The 17,790-nt window shown below is 39.4% G+C and overlaps 1 protein-coding gene across 13 annotated transcripts in view; it reads left to right on the top strand.

The window, feature by feature from the left end:
- Positions 1-17,790, top strand: part of rerea (arginine-glutamic acid dipeptide (RE) repeats a) — a 502,370-nt gene that overhangs the window by 300,908 nt on the left and 183,672 nt on the right. For all 13 annotated transcript variants that reach the window (XR_011351646.1, XM_069918381.1, XM_069918382.1 and 10 more), the window contains one exon: positions 627-675. Coding sequence is in view for 12 of the 13 variants with exons in the window: in XM_069918381.1 (XP_069774482.1) it covers positions 627-675 (49 nt within the window). In the remaining variant the exon portion in view is untranslated. The remainder of the gene's footprint in view (positions 1-626; positions 676-17,790) is intronic.

Genomic DNA, 17,790 nt, shown 5'->3' with positions numbered 1-17,790 from the left:
GCAGATCATCTTCATGAAAGAAAAACTGATTATTTAGGATATCAAAATGAACATTTATCCAATAATTGTTATTGCTATATCATCAATAGATTTAACAAAGATCTCCAAGAGTTTTTTCTTTCAGAAAATGAAGGTAATTCCAGATGTGCAACTGTGAATTGAAGTTTCAGCAGTTTGAAACAAGAGTTTTTTTTCCAATAATTGGTCAGTTGATCTGTTAAATGCTGCAGAAGGTTGTGTTTTTAAACACGACAATGATCTCTTAAGAACATCACAAAAATTGATGCAGAGGGGCTCGTGATGTCAGATCTCCTCCCTTCCCAATGAAATGTTAAAACACAACCTCTCTGCTTAGATGTATAAAACATACTTTTAGCCAGAGAATGTTTTTGTTTCGATATTTCAATTCAATAATAATTCAAGTAAGAGTTAGATGGGCTGGTTTGTGTCCTGATCAGCATCTCTCTCCTGCCAGAAAATTAAATCAGCCTGCTACTGTTGGTGTACAAACCATATGTAAATCAATTTGGGTCATACTACAGATGAGATGAAGTATATATAAGCAAAGTTGTTTTTCTCTGTGTAATTGTAGCTTCAGAGTTTCATGCTATGATTGTCTCTTACAGGAGGCTGAACAGCACCCAAGGAGAAATCCGAGTGGGACCCAGCCATCAGGTGGGAACATCAAACATTCTGCTGCTTTGTTACTCTGCTTTTGCATACACAGCTACATTTGTAAAAACTGGAAGAGAGAGCATTGCATAATTTTCCTATTATGAGGTGGTACTTCAATTACAGTTAGCTTTAACATTCACTATCTTCATTGTTCATGTGCTCCTCTGATGCATCAGTTGTGTTCAGACCAAACTTAGCTTGAAGTAAAATCACAACATTGGAGAAACTCAGCTGGTCAAACAACAAACTTTAGCATAGATAAAGATACAGGCTTGAACCTTTCATCAATGAATGAGCAAAATCTGGTCAGGTACCTGCATAAAATGGTTGGGTGAGGGCCCCACAGGAAAGAGGTGGAAAAGGGAGGGAGGCCACAGGAGTAAACAGGGTCAGGAGTTGGTTAGCTCATTGAATGGAGAGGGAAGCTGCAGGAAAGGAGACAGAGAGAGAGAACAGGGAGTGGTCCAGCAGAAACCAGAAAAGTCGATGTTAATGCAGTTGGAGAGTGCCTGCAGTGAAAATTAGGTGTTGCTATTTGACCTGCTGAGTTTCTTCATTATTGTGTTTTCACTTCAATCCCTGCATCTGCTGACTTTCATGTTTCGCTCAGTTCAGCTTGACCCAAATTACATGTTTAAATTTGTCTTTGTTTCTTAATATTAAAAAATGATCATCATCCAGAAGCTTTAAATAAAAGATTATTTTGTGAAATAAATAAGGGATTGCAAATTTGGCGCTACAGCATTTTGTCGCAAGATTTTGGGCCCAAAGCTTGTTCTGCCTTTTTTGTTAATTTAACCTCATAGCTTCTCAAAACGTTATTTACAGCATACATATTCCCTATGCTTCATAATATTGTCAAAGGCTTGGTACATAACTTTAATAGCTGGAAATACATAATGTTGTCATGTCATTCAGGAATGGGTGTATCCATAAACTTATCAGCTGAACTTCTGTACTACGGTATTATGAATTCTGCACTTCTCTAAGAAAATTCTTCTCTAAGAAATAAGTAGCAGGAGCTTAGATATCTCATTCCCATTGGATTGGCCATGAACACAGTTGTAGATTGATTTCCAGAGAATACTGCAGTGCAAGAACAGAAACTTTAACCGTGACATTTGTGCCAAATACAATGCCAAAATGCTTCTGCCTGCACTTGGTCCATAGCCCTCTTTTTCGTGTATATTCATGTGTCTTTCCAACCACCTCTTAAGGTAGTGATCTACATTGTATGTGTCCTTCAGTCACTAGGATTGGAATTGAATTATTCATTGTCACCTCTACAGAGATAAAGGACATAGAACATATTAAAACACCAGGTTACAAATTGATGGGGCACTCTACTTTAATTGGAATACAAACATTTTTAACGTAAAAAAAAATTTAGGCATGCAGCACGGTCACATGTCATTTTGGCCCACAAGTCATGCCACCCAATTTTACCCCCATTTCCCCATTTAACCCTGGCACATTTTTGAAAAGTAGGAGGAAACTAGAGCCCCCGTAGAAAACCCACGCAAACGTACAAACTCCTTATGACATTTTTGGATTCAAATCCCGGTCTGGTCTCAATTGCTGGCGCTAAGCACGAACATGTTTAGTTTTAGCAGAATACCACAAACTGTATATAATCCATGTCTCTATATTCACTTGGTTTCCCTCATTTACACGTACTCTAATGCCATGGTCAAAAGTTTTTTGCGTTGGTTATTCAGGCAAGTCAACTTGTGTTCATCAGCAAATAAATAAGATGTCAGTGTATGGAGTCGTATTACTCTAATCAAACAGTGCCAGGTATTGGAGAAGAGTAGTTAAAAGGGGAATATATAATGGGGAATAAGGAAATGGCAGACCAATTAAATTCTTACTTTAGTTCTGTTTTTACAAGAGAGGATACAAATAACCTCCCAAGGATGTTGGGAAACATAGAGACTAATGCAAGGGAGGAACTGAAAGAAATCAGTATCTCTAAGGACATGGTCTTGGGGAAATTGATGGGATTGAAGGCAGATAAATCCTAAGGGCCTGATAATCTACATCCTAGAGTACTTAAGGAAGTGGCCATTCAGATAGCAGATGCTTTAAGAATTATTTTCCAGAACTCGATAGACTCAGGATCAGTACTCATGGATTGGAGGGTAGCTAATGTTACCCCACTATTTAAAAAGGGGGGGTAGAGAAAAAGCGGGGAATTATAGGCCGGTGAGCCTTACATAAGTAGTGGGCAAAATGATGGAATCCATTATTAAGAATGTAATAGCGGAGCATATGACAGAGTCAACATGGATTTAGAAAAGGTAAATCATGCTTGACAAATCTATTAGAATTCTTTGAGATGGTGACAGGTAAAATAGATGGGGGAGAGCCAGTGGATGTGGTGTACCTGGACTTCCAAAAGGCCTTCGATAAGGTCCCGCATAAACGACTGGCTTACAAAATCAAGGCTCATGGGATTGGGGGCAAAGTATTGATGTGGATTGAGAACTGGCTGGCAGGTAGAAGACAGAGAGTTGGGATAAATGGCTCGTTTTCTGAGTGGCAGGCGGTGTGACCAGTGGGGTGCCACAGGGATCTGTACTGGGACCCCAGCTGTTCACAATTTACATTAATGATCTGGATGAGGGGATTGGATGTAATATCTCCAAATTTGCAGATGACACTAAGCTAGGAGGGGTTGTGTGCACGGAAGAAGGGGGTCAGAAAGCTCCAGTGTGATTTGGATAAATTGAGGGACTGGGCAGATACATGGCAATGTGAGGTTATCCACTTTAGTAATACAAACCGGAGGGCAGATTACTATTTGAATGGCAATAGATTAAGAGATGGGGAAGTGCAGAGAGACCTAGGGATACTTGTACACCAGTCTCTGAAGGCGAGCATGCAGGTACAGCAGGCGGTTAAAAAGGCAAATGGTATGTTGGCCTTCATATCAAGAGGGTCTGAGTATAGGAACAAGGATACCTTACTGCAGCTGTACAGGGCCTTGGTGTGACGCCACCTGGAGTATTGTGTGCAGTTTTGGTCACCTTATCTAAGGAAGGATGCTCTTGCAATGGAGGGAGTGCAGAGGCGATTCACCAGGTTGATACCTGGAATGGCAGGAATGACTTATGAGGAAAGATTGCGCAAATTGGGATTGTACTCGCTGGAGTTTAGAAGATTGAGAGGGGATCTCATAGAGACATATAAAATTCTGGCAGGACTGGACAGAATGGATGCAGATGGGATGTTTCCAATGATGGGAAAATCCAGAACCCGGGGCCATGGTTTGAGGATAATAGGCAAACCATTTAGGACCGAGATGAGGAGGAATTTCTTTACCCAGAGGGTGGTGAATCTGTGGAATTCATTGCCACAGAGGGCAGTAGAGGCAGGTTCATTAAATCTATTTAAGAGGGAATTAGATATATTTCTTCAGTATAAGGGTATTTAAGGTTACGGAGAGAAGGCGGGGACGGGGTACTGAACTTTAAGATCAGCCATGATCTCGTTGAATGGCGGAGCAAGCTCGAAGGGTCGAATGACCTACTCCTGCTCCTATCTTCTATGTTTCTATCAAATTTTGCCTTTGAGAGGTCCACTTAGAAGCCTCATGAGAGCAGGAAAAAAATTGTCTTTGAATCTGGAGGTTTTCAAGCACATGTATTTTGTGCCTGATAGACGTGCCGGGGAGGGGAGAATTGGTGCGGTGGGAAGAAGAAAGTATGATCAGGATGGAATGGGGCATTTAACATGTCAGCAGCTTTCCCAAGACAGTGGGATGTATGGAGTCAGTGGTTTGCATGATGGCCTTTGCTGTGTTTACAACTCTCTTCAGTTTTTCATTGACTTAAAGAGAGCGGATCTTATATTAACCTGTGATGCATCTGGACAGGATACTTCCTAAGGGGCATCTGAACAGCACACCATACATCCCCTTGAGCCCACAATGTTGTGCCAACACATATATACTTTGGAAAAAAAACTGAACCCTCTCTACCTTATAACCACTATTTTTATTTTATCCATGTGTCAGTCTAATTGTTTCTTAAATGCCCTCATTGTTCCATTCTCCAGCACCACTCCTGGCACTGGAATCCAGACACCCAGAACTCTCTGTTTAAAAAAAAACTTGCCATTAATGTCCCCACTAATGTCCTTGCTTTACTTTGTTCTGATGTCCTCTGGTGTTTGCTACTCCTGCCTTGGGGTAAAAAGGTGCTGACTGTCTACCTTATCTATGCCTCTCATAATCTTGTGGATCTCTCTTAAATAGTCTCCTCTCAACCTTCTTCACTCCAAACACGATGTTTTCTAATCCAGACAACACCCTGGTAAATATCCTCTGCACCCTCTCCATAACTTCTGCACCTTTGCTGTAATGAGGTGACTGGAATTGAACATAATATTCTAAGTGTGGCCTCACCAGAGATTTATAGAGCTGCAAACTTACCTCATGACTTCTTAACTCAATCCCCCAATGAATGAAACCCAGCATACCATAGGCCTTCTTAACTATCCTATCAACCTGCATAGTGAACTTAAGAGATCTAAGAACTTGGACCCCAAAGTCCTTCTGTTCTTCCACACTGTTAAACATCCTACCATTGACCATGTACTCTGCCTTCAAGTTTGACCTACCAAAATGCATTACCTTACACTAATCTGGATTGAACATCATTTGCCACTTTTACGTTCAACTCTGCATCCAGTCTATATCCTGTTGTAACCTATGACAGCCTTCAACACTATTCCTAACACCTCCAACCTTCTTATCATCTGCAAACTTACTGATCCAATCATCTTCATCCAGGTTATTTACAAAAATCCAAAGGAGCAGGGGTTGCAGAACAGATCCCCAGGAAACTCCACTAGTCAATAACCTTCAGGCAGACTACTTTCCATCCACGAATACTCTGATTTCCACAGGCAAATCAATTCTATACCCACGCAGCAGAGGTTCCATAGACCCCACGTCTCATAACTTCATGAACTAGTCTCCCATGGGGGATCCTTGTTTAATGCTTAACTAAAATCCAGAGACAACATCTACCGCCCTATCTTCATCAATTTCTTTTGTTACCTCCTCAAAAAACTCAATTAGGCTAGTGAGGCATGACCTTCCCTTCCATGCTGACTATCCCTGAGAAGACTGTACTTGTCTCTCATAAATCCTGAATTTAAGAATCCTCTCTTTAGTTTGACCACATTTGCCATTCTCCAATCATCCAGCACCTCCCCTGTTGCCAAGAAAGACACAAAAATCATCGCCAATGCTCCAGGATTCTCTTCCCTCCTTTCCCATAGCAACGTGGGGTATATCTCACCCCGTCCCAAGCACTTATAATTCCTTATGTTTTTACAACTATTTCTGCAACTCTCACCAAAAAGGTCGTTAAGGCTGGAAATTCAATTTAAATTTTCAGAAGTAAATATGATGGATGTACAATGATTAAAAAGGTAGTAAAGGACCAAGGTGGATAAATGAGAAAAAGTGCAGATTAGTCATGATCTTGAATGGCAGGGCATATCTCAGGGAGTGGAATTGATTAATCCTGTTCTTCTGATTCTGTTAAGTGGAGGGGTCATGAGAGGTGAAGAGACATCAGTGCCCTTGCATTTATAGTTGGAGAAACACAAGAAGTATCTTTTAAATTCTCCAGGGTTTGGGTATCTGTCTGTGAAGAGAATAGGTTCACTCCATTTTAGGCAGAGAAAACTATTTAGAATCTTTGTTTGTTTGTTTTGAGGACTTTTCAATGTGTGTGGACATCCAAATAAGTTTAAAGAAAAGTAGAATTCATGTGATCTGGAACAGAGATTTTATTGTAACTTCCAGCACGAAGTTTTTATCTCTTTAAATGATTTCACTAGAACAGTGGAAATATTTGAGAAGCAACATCCAACTCAGTCACATGTTGAATAGGTCAGTTTGGAATTGAATGTCTCATTTGCCAGACCACCCCTTTCTTTCCCACAGAAATGAATCATACAGTAAAACCCCCGTGTCCGTAAATCAAGCAACCAGCAAAAGAAATCGGGGAAAATAAATAGTTAAAAAATACATAAGTTTAAAATTTGTGCACCTCGCTGTTAGATTGCCAATCCATGCAACATGCCATTTACCATAGGTTCCAAATATCAGGGGTTTTTTACTGTATATTGAAAATGTTAGTCCAGTTCCTTCTCGTAATGAACATCAAAAGGCCACTTGGAAGATTCCGGGAATGAAGGGGCTATCATATGAGGAGCATTTGGTCGTGCTTGACCTTTAGTCCTTGGATTTAGGAGCATGAAGGGGGAATCTCAATGAAACATTTTGAATGTGGAAGGCATGGACAGAGTGAATGTAGAAAGGTTGTGGTGGGAGAGTCAAGGGCCACAACTTCAGGATTGAAGGGTGTCTGAGTAGAACAGAGATGCAGAGGGTGGTAAATCTATGGAATTTGTTGCCACAGGCAGTTGAGGAAACCAGATCATTGGGTGTATTTAAGGCAGAGATTGATATCAAAGGTTCTGGGGAGAAGGCTTGGCAGTGGGGCTGAGTGGGAAAATAGATCAGCTCATGATTGAATAGTGGGGCAAACTCTCATCTGAATTGTCTATTTCTGCTCCAATGTTCTGTGGTCACAACAACTTCAGTTTAGTCAAGCTACTTTTGGAAGCAGCAGACACAATAGTTAAACAGACAAGAATTCCCACAGATACCATGGAGCCCTGTTTACATGGATGATTCTCTAGTGTTTTATTTTCATCCACAGACTAGACAAATAAATACAGAATGAAATGGATAATTAAAGCAAGGTATTTTTAAATTTTATGGGCCACTATGTTAGGAATAAAATTGTACCTTTGGTATAAATGATACCTTTATATTGCTCACGTTGCCACCTAAGGTTTTTGTTGGGAATCTGGCTAACCAAGGGCAAAGGCTGAAAGTGTTGTTCATTGATCTACAGTGTCACATGGTCATATGTGGCAAATCAGTCAGCTTAAGGATTGAGAATCTTGGTAAATGACCTGTAATCTTCCTGAACTATCGTCTTCATGTTTGAAGACATCCTGTTTGTATGTGAAGATTGAACCCCTCACAAAGAATTACAGATACCAGAGCTATGTATGGTAGGTAGATATAACATTGGATCCTTTGAGTGAAATATGATGATCTTTATCTGGTGACAAACACAGAAGCATCTGATTAAAGAGTATGATTCAGTTACAAAATTGAAGATGTCAATGCAAAACATCACTGAAAACTAAAGGTATCAACTGTTTCTTGGTTTTGATATACATTTCTGCCAAAATATGGACGTCACCACCATAAAATCCAGAAATGGAAATAATTCAGTGGCAAAATCTTTGTCATGTTGAAAGCCAAGCTATTTTTGTGAGGTCTTTCTGTCCTTTCGTTAAACTTAATTAGCATATTCAGAATGTGGAAGATTTGTGGATGCAGATATGTGGATCTGAGAAAGGAAGTGGGGAGTTACTAAAGGTGTTAAAATGGAACGCTGTAATTGTGAGTTACTCTGTGGTTGGTCATTCAGTCTGAAAGCTCAAAATGAAAGATGAATATCAGAATGCTTCCTCTGTTGAAGATGTCTTATGTTGGCAGAGACAGTATCACACTTTAGATGTAAACCAGATGAATATCCAAAAATGCAAAGAATCTAAGCGATTGGAAGTAAATTTTGAGCAGCCATCTTCAGTTGGAATATTAATAATTTTATGTTATGATAAACTGGTTGATGGTGTGGAAGGCTGCAAATACAATGGGTTATTGAATCCAGTGGGACAACAATACTACATCTCGCGTCAGCTTCCAAGGTTTGGTGATGGAACAATGAAATGTAATTCCATTGCATTCCAGGATTGATTTGCTTGAGAGACACCAATAGACAGGAAATGTTTATTCAGTGAAGAGTATACAGGGGGACTAAAACGTATGTCATTATTTTTAAAAAAGGACAGAACTTTAAAGAGGACAATTCTATGAGAAATATTTCAACATCTTTACTGATTGCAGAAGATTGGTTATTTTCTTTATCCCAGAAAACCAATTTGGTCAATTGGTGATTAGTGTGCCATTGTGCCTGAGTGCATGAGTTTAACTTCATGTCAAGACTGGCGGAAGTTTCAGCTGTAAACTAGTAGAGACTGCACGAGCAAACACTGAGGTGTTCATAGTGCTTGTACTTGTATGGTCTTTGTTTTCTATAAATGTGCTTTAGTTTCATCATGTAATGTAGATCACAGTAAACCTATTATGTAAGATTATTATTTTTCACAGTCGAGGGTACCATTAAGTCAGGTCGTAATGTTTTTTCACAGGTTTCAGAAGTTAACCCTCATACACAGTCTGTAAGCAGCGTGAAAACCTGATCCTCCACACAGTCTCAATGGAAACCATTAAATGGGTGCACAGCTTCAATGCATAACTCTAATTTACTTCTCAAATAGCCATGGGCAAGAACTGGTGGGAACTAGCAGACCTGCAAACTCATGTTGTCAGGTTAAACAAGATGTGTCATTTTTTAATATGATGGTCAGGATCTCATTCAGCCCATCAAGTCTCAAAGCATTTTCATCACTCCCCACCTGTCTCCCAAGTATTTATCCTCAGTTACCATAACACCCTTTTCCCCCCCCCCCCCCCCCATGATTTTCTTGCCATCACCTGACACTTGGATTAATTTATGTTGACCAATTGTCCTATCATGTTTTGGACAGAGGAAGAATCCAGAGAACGTCGTGGAAATCTGCACATCACATGAGGAGTGTGTGAACTCCACACATATAGTGTTCAAGATAAGAATTGTACCCGGGTTATAGAATTTGTGCAGCAACTGTAATATATTCATTGAGAGAATATTGTCGTATGCATAAGGTCTATGTGCAGATGCACAGAAATTCTTGCTTGGTGCAGCCAATCAGGAACATACAATACACCAACCACAGTAGTGTACATTGATTTACTACAAAATGGCAAGACAAACAAAAGGCAATAAATATCAAAGGATAGATAAATATTCAGAGTTGGCCATGGCAGTGGACCAGCGAGGTGCTTAGTGGCTGAAGGGACCCTAATGGACAGTAACTGGCAGCAGACCAGTGAAGGGATTAACAGTTGAGGAAACCACATCGGCTACAGGCAACTTGTGCTTTGGCTGCGGGCTAATGGAGTCTGGCTCGTGGGACCCAGGTGTGGGAGGCAGGATTCGTGAGAGGACCAAGGGCAGCAAGAGCTCCTGAAGGGCCTCTGGCGTTGAAGGGTTCCTCGGTGTTGGAGGTCTGGATCTGGATCTCGGGTTGCCGATGGTTCAAACAGGAGTTTGTGCAGCTACAGAGGCTACAGGAGCACTGGAGGTGAATCTACGGACACTCAGTGCCTCTGCAGGGGTTCTCTTTTGCTTCTCTTTTTCTTCCTTATGGCTGGCAGAAGTATATCATGTATGTTACATTTTTAATGTATTATCACATAACATTAAAGGAAGCTTGAACCTTGAGTTTGTCTATCTGATGAGATAATAAGGTGAGAGCCCATGGAATTACAGGAAAGATATTAGATTGAGCGGAGCATTAACTGATTGGCAGGAAGCAAAGGGTGGGAATGCTTAGCAGCTCTTGGTCTCTATTTATCGGAGTTTAGAAGAATGAGAGGGGATCTCATAGAAACATTTTGAATGCTGAAAGGATTTGACAGAGTAGATGTAAATGAGATGTTTCCCTTGGTGGGTGAATCCAGGACAAGGGGCACAGTCTTAGAATGAGAAGGTACCCATTTAAAACAGAGATGAGAAGAAATTTCTTTAGCCAGAGGGTCGTTGATTTGTGGAATTCGTTGCCACATACAGCTGTGGAGGCCGGATCATTGGCGGAGTTTAAGGGAGAGATTGATAGGTATCTAATTAGTCAGGGTATCAAGGGATATGGGGAAAAGGGCAGATCTTGGAACTAGATGTGAGAACAGTTTAGCTCAGGATGGATTTGTGGAGCAGACTCAATGGGCTGAATGGCCTACTTCTGTTCCTTTATCTTATGCTGTTGTGAATAGTCAGGGTATCAAAGGTATTTTGGGGGGGGTGGGGAATGGAGGGGCATGGGGCTGAGTGGGAGAATGAATGGAACCCACGATGGAATGGTGGTAAGGACTTGATGGGCTGAATGACCTACTTCCTATATTGTATGGTCTCTCTTCTTATTGTAGCCTTCTACATTCCTGGGTACTTGAATTTTCAAATCAATCCAGATGTGACCAATTAGTACACTTTCCATAGTACACCTATGGAAGTTTGATAGAGTATTGAATGACATGCCAAATATCCTCAGAAAATACAGATATTTTTGGTGTGGCTTCTTCACAGATGCCTCAATGTGATGGCTCCAAGAGGCATCCACCAATATGTGGACTTCCAGGCCTCCCCTTTCTGAGATCCACAGTGTTCCATGGATTTATTGACCTTGGGAGCAAGATTATTGGTCAGGTACCACCCAATTGGGTTCTCAATCTCCATCCTATATTCTGACTCATTATTCAGGCATCATCAGTGAACTTATCGATTGCTTTGCAATTGTGTGGGAATAGAGTAATGATGTAGCCTTAAGATGTTGATAGTGAGCAGAAGGAGGTGATGTTTCCAATCCTCACTGATTGGGATCTGCCAATGAGGAATTCGAGGATCCCGCTGCTGAGGAACAAATGGAATTCTAGATCGCTGGGTGTGATGGCTCGTTTTACTGGGATGATGGTGTTAACTGTCACGTCTCAGTGAATGAACAGTTCATTTCAAAATCTGATATTTTTTGATACTAAATCCTGTGTTGTTTTGTGATTATTTATTCTGGAATTTACCATGATTCTGTATGTTTGATGGCCACCTATGTATGTTCAGAGTGCGAAAAGCCACGGTGCAGTAGGTGGTGCTCTTCTGAGGGAGTGCAATCTAGTTCAGTTTCGCTGTTCTGCATCAAGTTGCAGCCACCATTTACCAGGTTTTATAAAAAGTCTCTTACAGTTATTTTACAAATTACGTGTATATGTATATGGAATATTTATATTTGCCTTGCTATTTGGTGTGGACGATCATGCTTTTCCATCCATCATGATCTCTGACTCTCTGAGTTGTAGTTGTTGCCTCATTCTTTGAAGGTTCATTCTTTGATCTGAGACCATTATCAATGTTGAGTTCATGATTCAACATAGGGGAAAAATACTGAAGTGGTTTCCTGTTGCCTTCTTCAGTTGCAGGGACCATACTGGATGGGTAACCCTGGCCATTGATCAGCAGATTCATCTGCCCGGCATTTTTAGATTTACAACCATAAATTCCAATGTGTAGGATCTGCTTGTGAAAAACATCCACATTTGCAATTTGTGACTTCACGTAACCCTGATTGGGAGACTAAACAGGTACTACACCTTGCCCAAAGGTGACCTGTAGGCAATCTGACGGAAAGAGTGCCTTCCACCTCCTTTTGCTGAGCAATTGTGCAGGCCCAACACACACACACACACACACACACACACACACACACACACACACATCCCTCTTCTCGAGAACCTTGGCCTTCAGCAAAATATAGTAGCTAAGGCCCTAAATTCGCAGTTTTTTATGGTTTGTATTTGAATTGACATTTGAGTGTACTGTATTGCAAATTTTATATTCTGAATAAGACTGGAATATTTTGTCTTCTAAGGCTCCCATGATTTTGGTTTTGAGTAAAATATTGGAAGTGCTCTTTCAAATGATATCTGAGGAGCGTCAATCCATTTTGGCCAGTAACTAAGTGTGAGAAGTGTATCACCTGTCTATGGAGATGGGAAATAGGGGTCCCTTTATAAGTTTCAAATACTGCACTTCAAGGATAACTTGTTGACTGGCTGCTCATTGAGTTTATGTTAGAAATCGGTGAGCTTGATTTCTTTTTGTATATTTTCATATTCCTTTCACCACAAACTCGTAATGATATGGCTACAGTGTAGGATTCACAACTGACAGACATAACTTCCCATCATTAAAAACATGGAACAGCACAAGAACAAGCCCATCTCACAATGCCACTTTAAACTCCACCTCTACCAGCGCTTGGTCTGTGTGCGTCCAACCCCTGCATGTTCATGTGTCACTTAAATGCTCCTTAACTGTTTCTATAGTTTCTGCTTCCACCATTTTCCCTGGTAGCACATCCCAAACAGCAACCACCTTGTAATTCCCCTTTAGTCTTTCCCCCTTTCTCCTTAAAGCTATGTCCTTTTGAATTTCACATTTCCATCAGCTTTATCTATGCCTCTCTAATTTTACATACTTCTGTCAGGTTTCCCCCTAAGCCCCCGATTCTCTTGAGAAAACAATGCAAGTCTGTCCAACCTCACTTTCTTGCTCATGCTCTCCGATCCTGGTGAACCTCTTCTGCACCCTCTTCAAAGCTTACACACCCTTCTTCGTGATCAGAAACATTCCAACTTTTATATTCAACACCTCAATCGATGAAGGCAACTACCTTTTACAGTGATCTTTCTACTTGTATTTGACATCCCAAAATACAACTCATACTTGTCCAGATTAAACTCTTATTCGACCTCTTCCCATTTTGTCAAATGATTTATATCCTGCTCAGTCCCACGGCAACCTTCCCTACCATCCATATCACCTCACAATATTTGTGTCGTTTCCTGATCAGCCTCCCTATATTTTTGTCCAAACATTTACCTCAAGCAATAAGAGGTCCTTGCTCTGATCCTGAAGCACCTACCTCGTCTGGTGTTGAAAAATTGTTATTTTTGGGTGTGCCTGGAACAGTCCCTAGCACATTCACCCACTGAGAGGGTTGGTGCCCCTCTCAATTTTCTTTTTTTTTTAAACTTTATTTAAAATTTTATGACATGAATAAAATAAAAATTACATTTAAAGAAATAATAAAAAATAAGATAATAAAAATTAGAATACTACATCATTAAACTACACAAATTAACCCCCCCAATAATTATAACACAACATTAATCATCTAATTTAAAATTAGTCCAACCCTCCCCCCAAAATAAAGAGTGAAGAATTAATTAACAATGTTGTAAATAAAATAGAAAAAAACCCCACTTACAAAAAAGGATAAAACTTAACAACAAAAAAAATTACTAACAACAAAAAAAAATCAATACTAAAATAATACCCTTAAACATTTATTTAAATCAAACAAAATACATGTATTTAAGAAATGAAATCCACTTTAAAATGAAGTTCAAATATTAAAATCATATATCAACAACATATCTGTTATACAAAAAAATCATAATTAATAATACATAAATACAGAATTTCCATTAAAACCAAGTTTCCTTTATAATTCATCGAGAGAACAAAAACATCCCTTAGAAAAACAATCAGATAAACTTTTTATTCCCTTCCCCTCCCCTTATATAAAAAAAAGAAAAAAAAGATAAAATTCTCCATATTCTTCATTTATAACATCTTCAAAATTCTCTATCGAAATTAACTTAATTTTATTAAACTCTTCTCCCTCAATGTATTTGTACTTAATTTTCTTCTTTTTCTTCTTATCACCTTTCCCCTCATCCTCCTCTTCATCTAATTCAACATCCTCAATTTTTGACTTATTATCTTCTGTGACATCATCCTCTTAAAAAAGAAAGAAAAAAGAGAGAAAAAAAACCCCCAAAAAAAGAGAAATAAAAAGGAGAGAAAAAAACCTCCTAATTCCCTCTCCATTACAATCAGAAAACAAAGAGTTAAAAAAAAATATTTATTTTAAAAAAATTTAAAAAAAACCTTCATGTCTTAACCCAAAAATTAAAAAGAAAAAAAAACAGGTCGGAGGTCACAACTACCTCCTCCTGTTTAAACTGCCCAAAGTGGTAACTCCCCCAAAATATTGGGTGTGAGATAACTCACAGGTAGCTGATGACTTCTGGAAACTAGTGCCCACCCAGTTCCCTCTCCCAACTCCCATTTCATTAAACTATCATCATTATTTAAACTATTTAAACTCTTCTCAAAAAAAAAGATAAAAGATTTATTTTTTTAAATCAACATTACCACTTCGGTCACCATTGCTTCCATTTCTTTTAAAAATCTGGATCCCACCTTACATCTCTACTCTCTTTGGAGACCTTGAAGGACTACATCATTCCTGAAACTGCATGATTGGTAGAGACTGAGCAAAGTCCATAACCTCTTTAGGATTGTCAAAGAACTTTGGATAATTTCCATCCTAAAAAATCTTCAGTACCGCAGAATACCTGAATGTTGCCTTATGTCTTTTTTTCCACAACCGTTCTTTCACAGAATTAAATTCGCGTCGTTGAAACATAATTTCTTGACTCAAATCTTGATAGAAGAAAACAGGATTATTCTGAACCATCAAAGATCTATTTTGCTGGGCATTTCTAGTAACCGTACGTAAAATTGTCTCTCTGTCACAATAGTTTAAACAACGGATCAAAACAGATCTTAGATTCTGTCCTGAAAAAGATTTTCTTCTTAAAACTCTATAAGCACGTTCCAGTATTAAACCTTCAGGGAATTTATCCTGTCCTAACACTCGTGGAATCCATTCAGTAAAAAATTTTCTTGGATCTGGTCCTTCTATGCCTTCTGGCAAACCAACAATTTTCACGTTGTTCCGTCTAGATTGATTCTCTAAATAATCAACCTTTTTTGCTAAATTTTAATTTTGGATCTGCAATGTTTCAATTATTCTATTTTCATCTTGCAGTTGATCCTGTGTATCGACTAAACCTTGATCACACATTTCAAATCTTTCAATGGTTTCAAGCTTAAAAGCTCCATTAATGACTTCCGCCATCGCATTAATCTTGGAAATAAACAGGTTCACAAAATTAGCTAAGTGACTCGATACAGAATATATCTTATCTTCAAGATCCTTAACAGACATTTCAACAGAAGTAGATTCAGGCATAATGGGGTCTTGCTGTTCCTTAGAGACCACGGGATCTTCTGTCCCTTCCCTTAATTTGTATCTTTTCTAGCAGTTTGACTTCGTATAAAGCCCCTCTCAATTTTCTGAAAGTTAAGAATGTGTCAGGCCATAGGATTGCAATATGTGATACTAAATTATTGTTCTCTGCTGTTGACAATGGTGGTAATGACAGTCATCTTGTGCACATATTTCAACAGATGTACGACAAAAGGAGTGGATGTTTGGTCGTTGAACTTCTTTCCCTATTCATTTATATCATGGCTAAATTATATGTTAGCTCCATCCAGCTTTGATTCAATCATCCTTAATGTATTCGCCAACTGAGGGAGTGATCACTCTTGATATTGAAATCTTTAATTACCCTTTCCATAGAGGTCTTTTTTTGGGATGGTGAGTGTAGTGACCCATCAAAGTCCTTTGACTTTTATGCCAGTATTTAAAAATTGGATTTCAGATGGAAATATGGAGTATCTAGGGTTTAAATTACAGCATATATTATGCTGTTTGTGTTATAAATTTGTACTTTGAACTTCATTGAAATTAGGAAATAGCAACCTAATTGGTCTTGAGTGAGGGGTTGAACAGTCCCTCAAATATACTGATCCTTCTCTGAGCTGCCATGTAACCAAGTAGAGTTGCATATGTAATTAATAAGCTGATTGATTACTGATGTTTTTGGACAATATGTTACTTCCAAAGTTGGGTCCACCTGCAAAATACAAGGCTCAATTTCTTCAGCGATGTTCCTGTTTTGGTCTTCCATATTTCTTTCAATGAATTCAGCGGAATTGTACTTTCTGGCTGGTTGCTGGAAGGCACACTGCACTCTTGAAGGTGCTCGGCTAACCATTTCATATTGCCTGAGGCATTTGCTCCTTTCGTTTACCCGTTGTGCTTAGAGGCCATGCAGAGAAAAATTCTATTGTTTTGGCATCATGCAGGTCATTTAAGGTTGCAAGAAATGCTTGTTATAAAATAAAATGATTGCAAAAAGAACTAAATAAAACAAATAACATTCTTTGAAGCTCCCTATCAACTTGGTAGGTAAGGAGACTGATACAAGCTGTACAAACTGGAAGGCTGCTGTGTGCATCCTGCTCTGAGCTGAATTAGCTGGTGTCAACTGAAAGACATCAAAGCAAATAATGCTTTGAAGGTTAGGCAGCCTCAGTGGATAGTGAGGCAATTGTTTAAGGGGGCTGACCTATCATCAGAATCGTCATCCCAGCTTCTCATTCATGCAGGTTGCCTAAGTATGTTCAGCAATTTCTTCCACATTACAAACATTACAAGTTCAAGTTTATTTGACTTCCTGTTGTAACAGTACAACCCAATGAAAAAGCATTCTCCAGGCCACAGTGCAAACACACATAAAGACAAACTATACATATGCACAGAACTTATATACGTCTTATAGAGATGTTTGAAAATAAACAATATGAATAAAAGTTGAGACATGAGGGAGTTGTTTCACCATTCTCACTGCCTGTGGGAAGAAGCGGTTCCTCAGCCTTGTGGTGCTGGCTTTGATCCTCCTGGATCTCTTGCCTGACACGAGTAGCTGGAAGTTGCTGTGTGCAGGGTGGGAGGGGTCCTCACTCATTTTGCGAGCTCTCTTAAAACAATGATCACAGTAAATCACGTTGATAAGGGGGAAGAAGACCTCATTTGTTTATTTATTTATGCCTGAGTCTTATTTGAGATTTTAAAATTAATTTAAATTTATTTTTAAAAATGTAAACATACAGCATGGTAACAAGGCCTTCTGGCCCATGAGTCCACTTACACCCAATTCACCTACAACCCCTGGTACATTTCAAACAATGGGAGGAAATCAGAGACGGGGAGAACATACAAGCTTCTTACAGACAGCGCGGGATTCGAATCCTGGACCCACTTGCTGGCACTGTGTTACTGTGCTCTAAATGCTATGCTAGCCTTGCCCTTTGGAGCCTGGAGTCTGCACGATAATAACCAGCACAATGATGACTACTGACTTTTTGTTACCATAGGGAAATCCCTAACAAGAGTCAAGCAAAGGAGATGGAGTTCTGCAGGAACTGGGTAGCCTGACAATACAGGGAACAAAAGCTGGTGCTCCTCATATGCTTCATCAGTGAGAGCAGTGTCCAATGCACAGCCACACTCTCAGCAACAATTCTCTATATATAATGCCTT

This window comes from Narcine bancroftii, chromosome 2 (genome assembly GCF_036971445.1).
Source record: "Narcine bancroftii isolate sNarBan1 chromosome 2, sNarBan1.hap1, whole genome shotgun sequence".
NCBI lineage: Eukaryota > Metazoa > Chordata > Chondrichthyes > Torpediniformes > Narcinidae > Narcine > Narcine bancroftii.
This window is presented reverse-complemented; position numbering and strand designations above follow the sequence as displayed.